Source organism: Bidens hawaiensis, unplaced genomic scaffold, assembly GCF_021521415.1.
Source record: "Bidens hawaiensis isolate Kalapana, Puna unplaced genomic scaffold, B.hawaiensis_p1.1 tig00052210_1, whole genome shotgun sequence".
NCBI classification, from domain to species: domain Eukaryota; kingdom Viridiplantae; phylum Streptophyta; class Magnoliopsida; order Asterales; family Asteraceae; genus Bidens; species Bidens hawaiensis.
In genome coordinates this window covers 14,009-28,466 of record NW_027506211.1, presented here as the reverse complement: position 1 = coordinate 28,466, position 14,458 = coordinate 14,009, and the positions used below count along the sequence as shown (strand labels likewise).

Sequence of the window (14,458 nt, the reverse complement as noted above, 5' to 3'; positions counted from 1 at the left end):
GATTAACGACCAGAATTAACGAGGTTAATAAATTCGGGTTTGATTACAAGTGAAATGGAACTACAAGTACGAAAATTGCAAACTTGAAACTATTGGACTAAAACTACAGATGTGGACAAACCAAAAGGACGAAAACCGCAGTTCACTAAATTAAGTATCATAATAAAGAAATTGTGAAAAGACATATCTACCCCTGACTTAACGATTAAATTTAACGGAGTTAGTGATTTGGATGTAATTGGCAACAACTGGGAAACGTGAAGGGTCCATATGCAAAAAGTAAACTTTTTGGACTAAATTCGCATTATTTGTCAAACTACAAGGACGAAAATGACATTTACTCTATTCTAAATTATACTAACTAAAAATTTGACTATGCCAAATGTTGGTACGTTACCGACTACAGATTCAATATTCAATTCACCGAATCCCCCTTGTGTTCTCCTCGCAAGGTCGAACTCTGCTGCTAGATATAGGTTGAAACCAGTTCGGGTTGGTCAACAAAAGTCAAAACTTGTTTATGATCGGTTTTGGTTCGGGTTGAAACCGGTTTTTTGACCATATACGATCGGTTTCGGTTCGGGTTTTGACCGGTTTTTGTTCGGTTTCGGTTCGGTTAACCGGTTTGGTGGAGAAAATTACAAGCCGGTTCTGAACCTACGTTTCAATCGGTTCCAAACCAGTTTCTATATAATCGGTTTTGGTTCGATTTTCGAGTCAGTTCAGTTAACCGGTTTTTTTACCCACCGCTAACCGGTAATACACAACAAAACGTGTACAATTTTAGCAACAACTAAAATTGAATTTAACATAAGTCGTAACACCTGCCGCAACGCACTGGCTATCCAACTAGTATCCGGGCTATATATTGCGTTACGTTGGCGCGCCATGTGGGCCACACATCACCGATCTAAAAGTCAAACAAGTCCACCTTGTTTATTTTATTTTATTAAGCCGATTAAAGTCTAGCCGGAAGCCATCAGACGCCGGAGAATGGGATGTTTTGCCAGCAAGGGAGCCGGCTCCAAAGCCAGCCGATTGTCCAGATGGCAAGCCACTGGCATTGTAGCCTTACAAGACGGTAAATTAAAGGCATGTATACTCTTTTTAGTTTTTACTGTAGATATAAATTATTAATATTTAATAATTAACTATGTTTATTTTTATCTTCCAATTGGTTAATAGAACAGAATAGGTAGTTTATATGCTCTTCAATTATATATTGATTAGGTTGGATTAAACCATTAGGTTTACTGATGTTTCAAACCGAACAAGGCTTTGTTCATGTTTGTTTGTTTGTTTAGTTTTAATCAGACAAGCGAACGGTTTACGAACAGTGCGTCTAACTGAATGGGATTTTTTGTTTGAGTTTGTTCGTTTATTTATTTATTTGGCTAACCGAGAATGGTCAGAGTCAACGGTTCGGTCAAGTTTGTGTTGGTGTTTTTTTAACATTCATATTCATATATTAATTACTTATAAATTAATCACGTAATACTCATATATGTTTTTGTTTAATGGTTAATAATTTTATATATATCTATATTATAAAGTTAGAGAAGTCATTAAAAAAGTAATAATGAACAAATATAAATAAACAAGAATTAATGAATATAAACGGACGTAAGCGAACACCTTATCGAACGTTGACGAACACAAGTGAATGAACATGGCCTCTGTTCGTGTTTGTTCATTCGGTTAATCGTACGGAATTTTTTGTTCATGTTTGTTTATATAAACGAACTTCCCACGGAATAGTTCGCCGGATGTTTGGTTCATTTAAAGCCCTATGCTTAATATATTGATTTGGTGTGATTGGTGTAACAGTCATTTCCTGATGAAGTGCTGGACCTGGGAAAATCTGTACGGACGCTTGATCTAACACACAATAAATTAGGTAATGATTTGTTTTTGGAACATCATTTACTCTTAATTAATCATGCTCTGCAGTCCAATTATTTCTTTCTTGTGGCTATTGCAGTTGATGTCCCAGAGGAGATCAACAAGCTAATGAATATTCAGAGGCTGGTAAAACCTGAATATTTTCATCATTATGTCTGTGTTTTCTTACAACATATCAGTTCTGTAAGTATTTCTGTCATTTAAGATTTAGATGCTTGACATTGTGGCATCTTATGTTCAGATTTTGGCAAATAATGTAATCGAGCGTCTTCCGATGAATATCGGGAAGCTTCAGTCTATAAAGTTCATCATGCTTGATGGGAATCGACTCACCACTTTTCCTGATGAAGGTATCTTTATCTGTGTCACTAATCAAAACTTAAACTTGTAAAATGTTGTAAAAAACTGTCTTGGCGGCTGAGTACTCAGCATGTACTTGCAACTCGGTAGGGTGCCGAGGCAATTTGATTCAACTCTGAGTAGGGAACTAGACGGTTAAACTCGGATAACTTGATCAAGTTGTATTTTCGCTGTTTTTACCGGTTTTCGTTATTTTTCACCGGTACTTGTTGGATTTTTGCTGTTTTTCATGGAGATCCTGTGAAAGACGAGAATTAAATTATTACTATGCTTATAGTATTAAAGAATGAACATTTAATTTTTAAATACTTTAGTATTTAAATATGTAGCCTTTTGATTTATGTCGATATTCAAGTATTTTGTTATAAATATTAGTAACTTATGATAGTTAACATATATATAATTCCCAAATGTAATTTCTTTATAATTTACCATGTCCGAGTACTCTCCTGCTAGGCCGAATACTCGCAACTCCCCAGTCGACGAACCTGGCTGCGCCTAGAGACTTATGCAACTTTTACTAACTAATAATACAAACGTATGCAAATTGTAATTTCTTAATGCTCTGTGGTTCAGTTGGTCAGTTGGTGAGACTTGAGCGGTTATCCATATCTGGGAACCTTTTAACCAGCCTGCCTGAAACCCTAGGAAGCTTGCGCAATGTAAGTAACTCACTATAACATTCTTTATTTGAATATTAACTACATATACTTCAAATGTCATTGTTATTCACTTGTATTGCATATCTTTGTTGTAACATTCATTTTAAGTTCTTTTAAAATGCAGTTGTTGCTACTAAACGTGTCAAATAATAAACTGAAGGCTCTTCCAGATTCTATAGGGAGCTGCTTTTCTTTAGAAGAACTACAAGCAAATGGTATTTCTCATTTTGCTTTATATTTTATTTCTTTACGTTAGCTTTACTTTCAAAGTTTCAAAATGTGTTCTCGTTCAGAAAATTCCATAGAAGAACTTCCTACTTCGGTTTGCAGTCTCGTTCATCTGAAATCACTGTGCTTAGACCATAACAATCTGAAACAGGTAGCTTTCTTGCAAAGTATTATCTTTGATAAAAAAAGAATTTGTTTTGATGAATCTTTTTGCATCGTTTTCGTTGCAGATTCCTCCAAGTTTATTGAAAGAATGCAAGACTCTACAGAATATTTCTCTGCATGGCAATCCCATATCAATGGATCAATTCCAACAGGTAATCTTTGATTCCCATACATTCAGTTTAAGCCAAAAAATTATATGGTCTAAATAAATGGCATTCACTGTCAGATGGAAGGATTTAACGAGTTTGAAGATCGAAGAAGAAAGAAATTTGACAAACAAATAGATTCAAATGTGATGATCGGTTCTAAAGGCCTTGATGAGGGTGTTGATCTATAATCTGTTACAGTTATATTTTCTGAAGTGTGCAGTAAATATGAATAATTGGTGACTAAGTTAATAAAATTTGTTGTAAATGACTCTGATGTATAAAGATATTCAAGGATCAGTTGTAGCAGGTAAAGTTTGTCTTGCTAGTTTTCTGATTGGCCTTAATAGAGTAAGATCAAAATGGTGCTCTGGTTTCTTAACGTTGTCATGCTCTGCGCTTTATAAGACAAAGTAGCAATGTATTTTGGAAATAATAATCCTGGCAATGAAGTGGCATTTGCAGGGAGACATGTTTAGTTGCATCCTTCATGTTCTTTACTAATGTTCGGTGAGATACCAAGTTGGGTAGTTTTCGGGGGGATTACTGTAACACTGAATCAATACTTGATGTGTGTTGCTTATGTTGACTCCAACTCCTTGTAGACTCTTCCTTTGATTTTTCACAGACCGCGCGTGCGAGACTGCAAGGTGTCAACGGGTCTAGGAACCACACATTACTGAGAAGATCTGAAACATCTTGTTTCATGGGTCAAGGATGCTGTTGATAATGACCGGGCCTAGGTTGAAGTTTTGGTTGAGCACAGCGAAGTCTACTTAATTTGCGTCTTCTGAACACCAAGCGTATGAGATTGTAAATTTAGAACTGGAATGTATGTCCCTGTATTCTATGGAGTTTGAAAACTCGTTAATAAGTAGAGGGGCTAAATTTTAATCATTCTTGAGTATAAAGTCAAAGGACTAAAACTGAATAAGCAAAAAATGGCCGTATAGTGTGTGGGCACACGTCACACGGTCTGTGTATTATCCATAATGAGTATGGCGGTTTTGAAGGCCACACGTCCCATGTAGCGGCTGAGTCAGGCCTGCCGTTTTTTTGACAAAGATGCTTAACCAAATTTCATCATTTTGTTAAGTAAAAATCAAGTTTGTGATTATGGGTCATATTTGAAAATGTAACAAGTATGCATATGTGATGGATGCAGCCTTGCACCACTTCTCATGCCACTTGGTGCACATCCATATGGATTGTGCACCTAGGCTCTTTTTCATAGTGTTTTGTTGTTTGCTTTTGGAGTTAACGTTGACATGGCTTATGGCTTAATGTCTTATTAGTATGTCTATACCTTTAGGAGGTCAACCTGATATGTCTGGTGTTGGGTTTGTAATATTAACATACCAAATAGTGTTTTGTTGTTTGCTTGTGGAGTTAACGTTGACATGGCTTATGGTTTAATGTCTTATTAGCATGTCTATACCTTTCAGAAGTCAACCTGGTATGTCTGGTGTTGGGTTTGTAATATTAACATACCAATTGAATTCAAGGAGATCTAGCTTATAATTTTATGCTCAATAATAGTGAATACATATGTCATTCATTATTAATGATACATAACTTCCTATGGAACTAATTTAAAATAAATGATGAATTATAATGTTGACGGGTTTTTAAAACTTGTCTAACTAGTAAAGCAAAATCCGGGTTTTAAAACATTAATGATTAACGAGTACATGCACTGATGCACATAAGATTAATATATTGTGTACTATATGCGTGAAAAGACTTCTCTTCTACACATTAGTAAAACACCTTTTTAAGTTATGATATCATTTTCCTACTTGATGGACTGATTGTCGAATTTGATAATTCAAGTATTCAACTAGTCAGGTACATAACTCAGTTAACCACTAGAGGAACAGGACATAGATTGAATTGACAATTTCATGTCATTTTCGTCTAGTTAATATATAATCGGCCAACCCATTTTTATATTGTCTATTAGCTAATAACTAAACTTACAATTACTACAATATCAATTTAACTAATAAATCATACGACAGCATCTAGTTTTCAAAGAATTTTATACAGAGTCATAATTTATTAGAATCGTGGATTACATCATTAAATCCAAACATGACTAAAATATGTATTCGTGTCAAATATACCAGTTCTAACTATAATCGTATAATCCGAATATGAACACAAAGCAAGTAATCCAAATCTCAGTATTTTCATTATTTAAATATTTTTTATAATAATCACTTTCGTTTGTGAACTATTGAGTCGCCATATTAGACTATTGAACCCCATGTTCAACGTGTATTAATCGTGTTTGGGACAAAATACCCAAAACACCCTCCAGACGAAGTGTAATAACAAACCACCGTGTCACATAAATACAATTCGCCGCATACCCTTTCCCGTAATTTCACATTTTATTTTCAAACAACTGGTTACATAATTCGCTGACCACAACTTTACCTTTCTCGTGCGATCCCCAATTATTTTAAATCTCTCTTTTCAAACCCTAATTCCCAAATTCGATTTCGATTCACTCTCAACGCCCGAATTGACTCCGGATCCTTCCGATTCACTTCCTCTTCTATCGATCGAGCTGTTTTTCGTAACCTGCCGTTGAGTTAATCGATTTCTAGGTCAGGGTTTTGTTTTTCGTTGATTTGTCATCAGATCTATCATCTCTTCGTATCAAATCGTTGGTTTTCTGTTCCGGGTTGTTTTGTTTTTGCCTTGATTTTACAGATCTGGAATCAATTTGGGGTTTTTGTTGTCGATCTAGGGTTTGTGAATTGAGTCTTGAATCTTTGTTCAATTGATTGATTTTATTTTTGATTTGTATGTACGATTCTTGAATTCTTTGAAATTGGGGATTAGGGTTTCAGGATTTTGCCCTAAAAATTTGATTTATTTTGACCGGGTCAAATTAGGGTTCTGCTGACTCGAAGGTATAAAATTTTTAAATCAAAGAATTTGTTTCTATTATTTATTTACATGATTCTTTACTGATCAAATTAGAATCTTGGAAGTAATTTTTTTTTTTTTTAAATTTAAGTTATTTTATTTTTCAGAAATTTAAGTGATTTTATTTTATTTATTTTATGGTTTGACTTCACACATGTGGTTCAAGATTCTTTTTTGCCAGGTTATTAATTATGTTTTACACCTTATACCATTTTAAAGCAATAAACTTTCTTGAGTTACTGATGAGTCCCACACTCACACTTTACCTAGAATGTGCTATTTATAATTATTCTTGAAAATAATTTATTCATTTTTGTCATATTTGATTGTTTAAGGTAATGTGTGGAAACTTTTAAGTCAAGCTATAATGTTAGTGGTATTTTTGTCAGCTGGAATGGAATTCGGTTGACCGTTTCGGGTTCCATAGTTTTTTAAAATAACGTTTTTGAATGTCGTCTTCGCAGAGAAATAATGGTGCAGAAACGACAATTGTATGAAGAGGAATACAATGTTTCTCCCAAACACTTGAAGTTGGAACATGGTTTTGATTTGGTTCCTTGTTTGCAATTTACTAAGGACAGTGCGCAGATACAGTCAGGTGTGTGGTGGAAAGCTTCAGTTTTTAATTTTTTATGTTTAGAACGCGGTTGTAAATATTTATGTTTTGCTGCATATTTATCTTTAATCTTTAAAGTTGTGGCATTTTACTGAGAGTGTTTGTTACTATGATAGATAAAGACGCGGGCTACACCTTTAGACCAAATATCGAAGTTGAAAATGGATTTTTAAGTGGGAAGTTTACTGATCATCCCGTGTGTTCCACAAAGGATGTTGATTGTACTCATCCGGGCCGCCTTTCCACATCTTCATGGGCCAGCAGCACGGTTACTGAAGAAGACACCTTGTCAGAAGCGGTACCTCCTCCGACATCCCATGCCTATTCTTACCTTTTATAGCATCCTCCGATGAAACAAGTCTTGGTTGGACCCGAATATCAAGCCGACATACCTGAATGGCATGGATTTGATGGATATGAGGTTAAATTTTTAGAGTCTTCTGTCATCCCAGTGCCTGATAATGAAATCATACATGACAATGAAACCATTGCAGAAGGAAGAATCGATTGAGACTGTCTAAATATGGGGTCTACTGAATGTGTTGAACGACATATTAAAGAAGCAAGGGAGAATCTAGTGGCAAGAATTGGACTTAAATCGTTTGTCGATTTAGGGTTTGATGATATGGGCGAAGCGGTTGCTGAGAAATGGACCGAAGACGATGAGCAGTTGTTCCAAGAAGTTGTGTTTTCGAACCCTGTGACATCAGGTAGAACTTTGGGAACTGTCTTGCAGCCGAGTTTCCTTCCCGCAACAGTCAAGAGATTGTTAGTTACTATTTTAACGTCTTCATGCTGCGTAGAAGACGAGAGCAGAACAGAGTTGATCCAATGAACGCCGACAGTGATGACGATGAGCCGCATGGTTATGATATTGATAACGATACTGAAAACGATCACAATGATTCACAGTCTAGTAAGTTACATAAAAGTTGTAGTTTTGACTCGACGTCGGAGAAAACCAATGCTGATGAAAGCGGAGATGGAGGACATGATTTCCTGTACGATTCATGCACGTCATCTGATACCGCAGGCACACCGTGTAATATTAAAGCCAACAAATCATGGGTAAACCACGAATTTACGTTTGAACCTTTGGACGCACGAGTGTGGGATGTCGGATACTTCTCGTCTGCAGGAACTAAAACCGAGTTCTTGCCCACAGGATCAATGATTGAGGAGGTATTTGGTGTTGAATCTTGGGATTTTGAAACCACAGATGATAACAAAAGCTCAGATTAGCATAATGGTTAGTAGCTTATGTTCAATTTTTGATTGTACAATTACGGAATTACCCCTGGTTAGTATTAGAAACTATTCACTTAAAGGGGTATACTTAAGTTAACAGGTTCAGTTATCCTTTTGCAAATCTTTGTGATATGTTTTTTGTAATTAATCAAAGGGCTGGACCTGAAAAATTAGTAAGTAATGGAGCAAAATTAATATTAGGAGAAAAGGTTGTTGATTGACAAAAGAATTATTGTAAACATTTTTTTTTTGTAACAAATTAATACACATTTTGTGTTCCTCTTGCTATCTATCAATATCATTGTGTTTGTTTACAAACATATATTGATCACAAATAATAATATCAGATGAATTATCTTATCAATTTGGAATAAAAAGATTTTTCTAAAGCTCTTTGATATTAACTTTTGTCATATTATGCACCAATACCAGATGAAATATACAGATTTATTAGACTATTTTTTTTATGGTAGCACATGTAACTATAAGAATAAAATATACAATTTCTTTTACAAAAGACTTAAAATAAAAAAATAAATAATTTCTTTTAGGTTTGATAGATTTGAACTTGGCTATTAGATCGAACTATATATCATGGTAACCATTCACGAGACAAGTTAGGACAGCTATGGGACTTTTGAAAACCAACATTTATTAATACTTTAATTACACCCATTATGTGCCTGGCCTAACTAAATATCCCCTCGGGTTGTACCCTTCTTAGAGATGTTCAAGAAATCTGAATCCGAAATTTAAATAAACCGACCTGAATATCCAAATTTTTAATTCAAATTCGGATCGGATTCGGATATGAATTTTAAAGTTCAAATTGTTTGGATTATTCGGAATAAAACATGTTTTAAGTGGCATTTTACTGGCTTTGCATGTTATTTAAATTTGTATTCAAGACTAAATTGTAATTTTCGGTTTTGTATATTTATTGTGATTGTAAGACAAAAAAAATAGAAAAAAAATTGTTATTTAGTTAATTTCGAATTATTCGAATTTTATCCAAGATCTGAATTAAATTATGATAGATTCGGATCTGTTAGGAATATGAGAATATCCCATCGTATCGAACATCAGACAAGGTTCTAAAGTTTTCAAATCTAAATTGAATAACCCATTCTCCGATCTGATTATTAAAACTTGGGTTTAACTTTAAGGCTTACACGAACCATGGAACTGGTTTTAAAGTTGATAAGTTTGTACTTCGTGCATGAGTACTTGTACTTAACACGATTATATAAGTCAAAAAGGAACTACATATACATGGGACACTGGGTTGTACTTGATGCATAAATATATGTACACTAAGCAGCTGGTTGATGAGTCAAAATAAAGATAGCATCATAGCAATCTTGATTTGTATGTGTGTACTTTATGCCTGAAGTACATGTGTATGTGAATGGAGAACCATACACAGTCACTGGGCCATCTTCGACTTCGACTTCAACGTCAAGGCTTCTATATTATTTAATAGGCTAAGATCCCGTGTGCACACGTGTTAGGATAAATAAATTTCAACGACGACACAATGTAAAACACAAATAACGTGTTAAATTGTTTATATAAATATGCAATTTACAGTATAACAAATTGCATATTAAACGATATGGTGTGTGTACATACATACATATATACATACATACATACCAGGGCCAGCCCGACAAGCTAAGCAAGTAAAGCTAGGGCTTTAGGCCCCCAAATTTTTAAGGCCTCGTTTTAAATAAATTACTATAAACATGAGATATATTATATTTACTTTAAAGTTTAGAATGTTCCTCGTCTCTTGGTAATTTTCTTGCTAGTATTTGTATGATAAAGATAACTTTTTTGGTACTTACACAAGTGTGTACTAAGACTGTAAGACATATTTGTATCAAATTTATCAAACGTAATTTAAAGTTGGATTTTTTTTCTTGTAACCAATTAAATTACTTATTATATTTTGTAGTTGGATATAAAAAGATGGGTTTGAATTGTGTTTTACAGTTAACGGATTAATTTTTGTTAATGAATAAAATAAATTAAATAATTTCAAAAGCTAATCGAATAAAGACAACACGAAAGACCTCTTAATTTTTACTTCGCTTTAGGCCTCCCAAATGGTTGGGCCGTCACTGATACATATACATATTTATATTCCTAAATCTCTAAATATTTCTATGTACATTTATAGTTTTATATGTAACTTAACTGTATTTGTCTCTACATGTATTTCATGTCATCCGTTTTATCTTTGTGTTCTTAATAATGGATATAGGATATCAAACTGTACAACATTTATAGTCCGGATAGCATGAAATATTTTTAAAACTAAGCAACCATACACAATGTATCATGCTTAGTTTGATGACAAATGCATGTTATAAGGTCATGGGGTATACTATAACCCCAACATAAATTAAGATATGGCATGACACTTTAAAAGTGGATTAAACCACTCCTCGCTTGTGTTAAATTTGTTAAAAATGGAGCATGGATTATGTTTTTAATAGGTTAAAAGGCAAAGAAGAATATACTAAATTAATGATTAATATAAGTGAAATGGAGTTAAAAGGATTAAACAATTTCCTTTGCATGAGATAGTGTGAAAGAGAGAAAAATATGGTGCTTATATGAAGTTAAAAGATGTTATATCCAATGACCTAATAGTTTTATCTTTGTGTTCTTATAATGGATATAGAATATCAAACTGTTAATTTAGCTTTATCTTTGTGTTCCTAATAGTTTTATCTTTGTTTTATACCCAATGGCCTCATATTAATTGTTAATTTAGTTTGATATCCTATATCCATTAATAAGAACACAAAGAATATGGGATGAACTTGATATAGTTTTTTTAGTTTGATGGCCTAATAGTTGGTTTCCTTATTAATTTAGTTTGATGGCCTAATAGTTGGTTTCCTTATTAATTTAGTTTTATTATTAACATCTTCCTTGAAGAATATGGAATGAAATTGATATAGTTTTTTTTAACTTAAATATGTGTCAAGTGGCACAAGATGGTCTAATTAGATATTAAGTGACACAACCACATTTGTATTTATTATGTTAAGGATTAAGAATTATATTATTATTAATGATTACTTATAAAAAATACAAAATTGTTGAACTGATAAAAACCGAATACTTGTTCTTTAAGCTAAAGTTCTTTTATTTTGTTATTTATATAATAGTAACAATGAAAATAATAAATAAACAAAGTATTTCATTTTCTTATACATGGAAGAATAATATGCACTCTCACATGTCCATGGAGATGACCCATGACCTAATGGTCTAGTGGTATGGTGTTCACCCTTCCAAAATGGAGGTGTTAGGTTCAAATCCTTGCTTATTTAATTAACTAATAATAATAGGAGAAACATATTTAAAGAAAGGTTCAATTACCATTTAAGACTAAGGGGTGTGGGGGCTTTAGTGGGGGCAAGAACCAATAATATTATGACGTGTGGCAGAGAGAGAAACTGGATAAGGGGGGTGTTGGAGCCCCTGGCCCCTGGTGTGGAGGGGCTCCAGCGAAATTTTTTTTTTATTTTTTATAAATATATTCAAACAACGTATTATTAAAAAAACTCATAAATTATTAAAAAAAACACACATTAATATCTAAAAATAAAATAAAAATTAAAGTACTAAAAAGAAACATCATTCTTATTCTTCGGCTTGGTCTTCTTCGATCAACCTCTTTCGGATACGTTCCTTTTGCTTTTCCATTAGCATTTGATCGACCGGATTTAGGTTACTGAAGTCTTTAGTAAGAAAGTCCAAATCTCTCATTCGAGATTTTTCCTTTTTGTCATAAGAGACCACCTCCATGGTTTTGTTGAATTTATTGAGGGATTCAACAAGATTGGCGATGTTTACGGCTTCCCCCTCAGCCGGTTTTTTCCCCTTGGCGTCCCTTCCCAATGGCCGCCTCCTCGGTGGTGAAGACGTTTCCTCCTCCGCAATATTTAGGTCGAATCTAACGCGGCAATCCGACCCGGTTGAAGTGCTACACGCTCCAGACGAACTAGTTTTAGTCCGTTTCGGCCCTACTTCCGCATCAAAGTCCGGTGCCACCAGCTCAACCCACTTGGAACACCTTTTCAACCTGTTCCACAACTTTAAATCGTCCCACGTCTTCACCATCCCATACCTCCGCAAACACTCCTGCTTCCACTATTCGACCGTGAAATTGTAAACTGCCAAATCATCACTGCCACTTGGTCTCATACGACCGCTGTTCCTGTTGAAAAGATTAGTAAACAAGCCGACAAATTTTCTGATTTTGGACCACCGACCCGAAATCATATCGGCGTTCCGCTCTGTACTCCCAACGAGCATGTAGAACGTCTCCCTAACCTTTGTCCAAAAAATCTTTCTCTGTTGGTAGTCGGCTGCAAAATGAATAAATAAATTAGATTTCCATTTAACTTTTTTATTTAACTTTTTTATTAAAAATCTTTTTTAAAAACGTTAAAACAATTACCGCAACGCCGATCCTCAGAAATGACTATCCAAGCCCGACACAAGGCTTCCTTCTCATCCGATGACCACGGAGTGGCTTTCCGTTTCGTCCTCGGAGTCGAAGCCGGTCCCGACCCGTCCGTTGCAACTGGTTTTTTCCGGTGGGCGCGTCTTTTTGGTCCCGTAGCTTCACCGTGTGATTCTTGTGTCTCCGGAACAACAAAGTTAGGAGACGGTTGTGTGTTGGATGGTTGAAAGCCGGATGATTCTTGCGGCTCCGAATAAAACATCGGTTGTGACGACCATAAATCGTCGTCAAGATAATCTGAATCAAGGTTTGGGAACCAATTTCCAGCCATTTTTTTAAAAAAAAGTTGAGAAGATGAATTGATTTTGGGTGAAGGTTTGAAGTTTTGGTATAAAAATGGGTGAAATGGAGTATAATTATATAGAAAATATATATTTTTTTTTGGTTTTTTCAGCTCCCCAACGGTCCAAAAAACATCAAAAGGTGTGCTCCTCTCTCTCTTCTCCCGTTAACCGGCTCACGCCTGCCTTGTTTTTCCCGCTAGCGCCCCGTTAGCGCCCCGCTAGCACCCTGGTGGTGTGGTGTTAGCGCCTGGGGGCGCGAGCGGAGGGGCTCTAGCGCACCCGTTGAAGCCCCACACCCCTCAGTCTAACAATTTTAATTAGAGTTAAGTGTCATTTTAGGTACTTGTGGTTTGTTCAATTACGCAACTTTAGTACCATTTTTGAATTTATTGCAAATGGCTACCTTACATTGCTAAAACTTGCAATTTAAGTACTTTTTACTAACTCCGTCTATTTTTGTCCGTTAAGTTAGGGGCACTTTGGTAACTTTATTATTTTCTTTTCTTTTAATCAAATTCCTCCTTTTATACAAAAATATGCTTTCATCTTCATCCACCAATTTCCCAGTTACAACAAACATGTCCACCCCTAATCCCCTTTTACCAATTTAACAAAAACCCTAGCCTACCATCAAGACCCACCGCACACCCCTGACAGATAAACCGCTGCCACCGCCAGCCGACCACCAATACCCACTGCACATCTCTCTCTACTATATGATGCTGGATGAACAGAGGGGCGGCGCTCGGCTGTCTGAATTCGCCAATTCAAAACGTATGGGAAGACAGCGAATTGGGTTTTCAATGTCGAGCAGTTGAGGCGTTGAGTAGCAGCGAGATGTGAATGGGGTTCAAGATTAGGGTTTTTCTATGTGTTTGGGGTTAGGATTTCCATCACCTGTCGCCTGCTCAACAGGTCAAAACCAACCAGATTGGAGGCAAGTTTCGTCGATTAGCATCAATTTTATTTGTTTGGGGTTAGCTTTTCACGGCTGCTAAAGACCTTGGTCGGCAAGGCGAGTTCTAATGGTTTCGGCAACCGTGAAATCATTAAAACCTTGTCAAATGGGCCAAGGAAAAAGTACTAAAATTGCAAGTTTTAGAAACGTAAGGTAGTCATTTGCAATAAATTCAAAAATGATACTAAAGTTGCGTAGTTAGATAAACCACGGGTACTAAAATGTCACTTAACTCTTTTAATTATTCTTTTTTTTAACAAAGAATAAAAGTTTTAATGATTGAGAAAAAAACTTGCCAAGTGGCACAACCATGGTATAATTAGATGCCCAGTGGCACAAATAGGTTTTTATTTATTATAATAGTAGATTTTTTTATTAGAGACATCATATGTTTTATACTAAA

At 35.1% G+C, this 14,458-nt stretch overlaps 1 protein-coding gene and 1 long non-coding RNA gene across 2 annotated transcripts; both read left to right on the top strand.

Moving 5' to 3' along the window:
* The first annotated feature begins 908 nt into the window (after positions 1 to 908).
* LOC143617100 (plant intracellular Ras-group-related LRR protein 7-like) lies at positions 909 to 3,779 on the top strand. Its single transcript, XM_077089755.1, has 9 exons — positions 909 to 1,119; positions 1,828 to 1,897; positions 1,982 to 2,028; positions 2,144 to 2,252; positions 2,839 to 2,924; positions 3,049 to 3,139; positions 3,218 to 3,303; positions 3,383 to 3,469; positions 3,544 to 3,779. Exons 1-9 carry the CDS (start codon positions 994 to 996, stop codon positions 3,652 to 3,654), a joined length of 813 nt encoding a protein of 270 aa, XP_076945870.1. The 5' UTR covers positions 909 to 993; the 3' UTR covers positions 3,655 to 3,779.
* Positions 3,780 to 5,675: 1,896 nt separating this feature from the next.
* LOC143617103 (uncharacterized) lies at positions 5,676 to 8,486 on the top strand. The gene is made up of 3 exons (XR_013150774.1): positions 5,676 to 6,387; positions 6,868 to 7,001; positions 7,136 to 8,486. It is a non-coding gene; the product is annotated as an uncharacterized LOC143617103 (long non-coding RNA).
* Positions 8,487 to 14,458: the final 5,972 nt, after the last annotated feature.

Excerpts from the sequence above, each read along its gene's own strand:
- LOC143617100 (XM_077089755.1), top strand. The coding sequence starts at position 994 with ATGGGATGTTTTGCCAGCAAGGGAGCCGGCTCCAAAGCCAGCCGATTG. Across the intron at positions 3,304-3,382 it reads ACCATAACAATCTGAAACAG|ATTCCTCCAAGTTTATTGAA; the intron begins GTAGCTTTCTTG and ends TTTTCGTTGCAG. Across the intron at positions 3,470-3,543 it reads CAATGGATCAATTCCAACAG|ATGGAAGGATTTAACGAGTT; the intron begins GTAATCTTTGAT and ends ATTCACTGTCAG.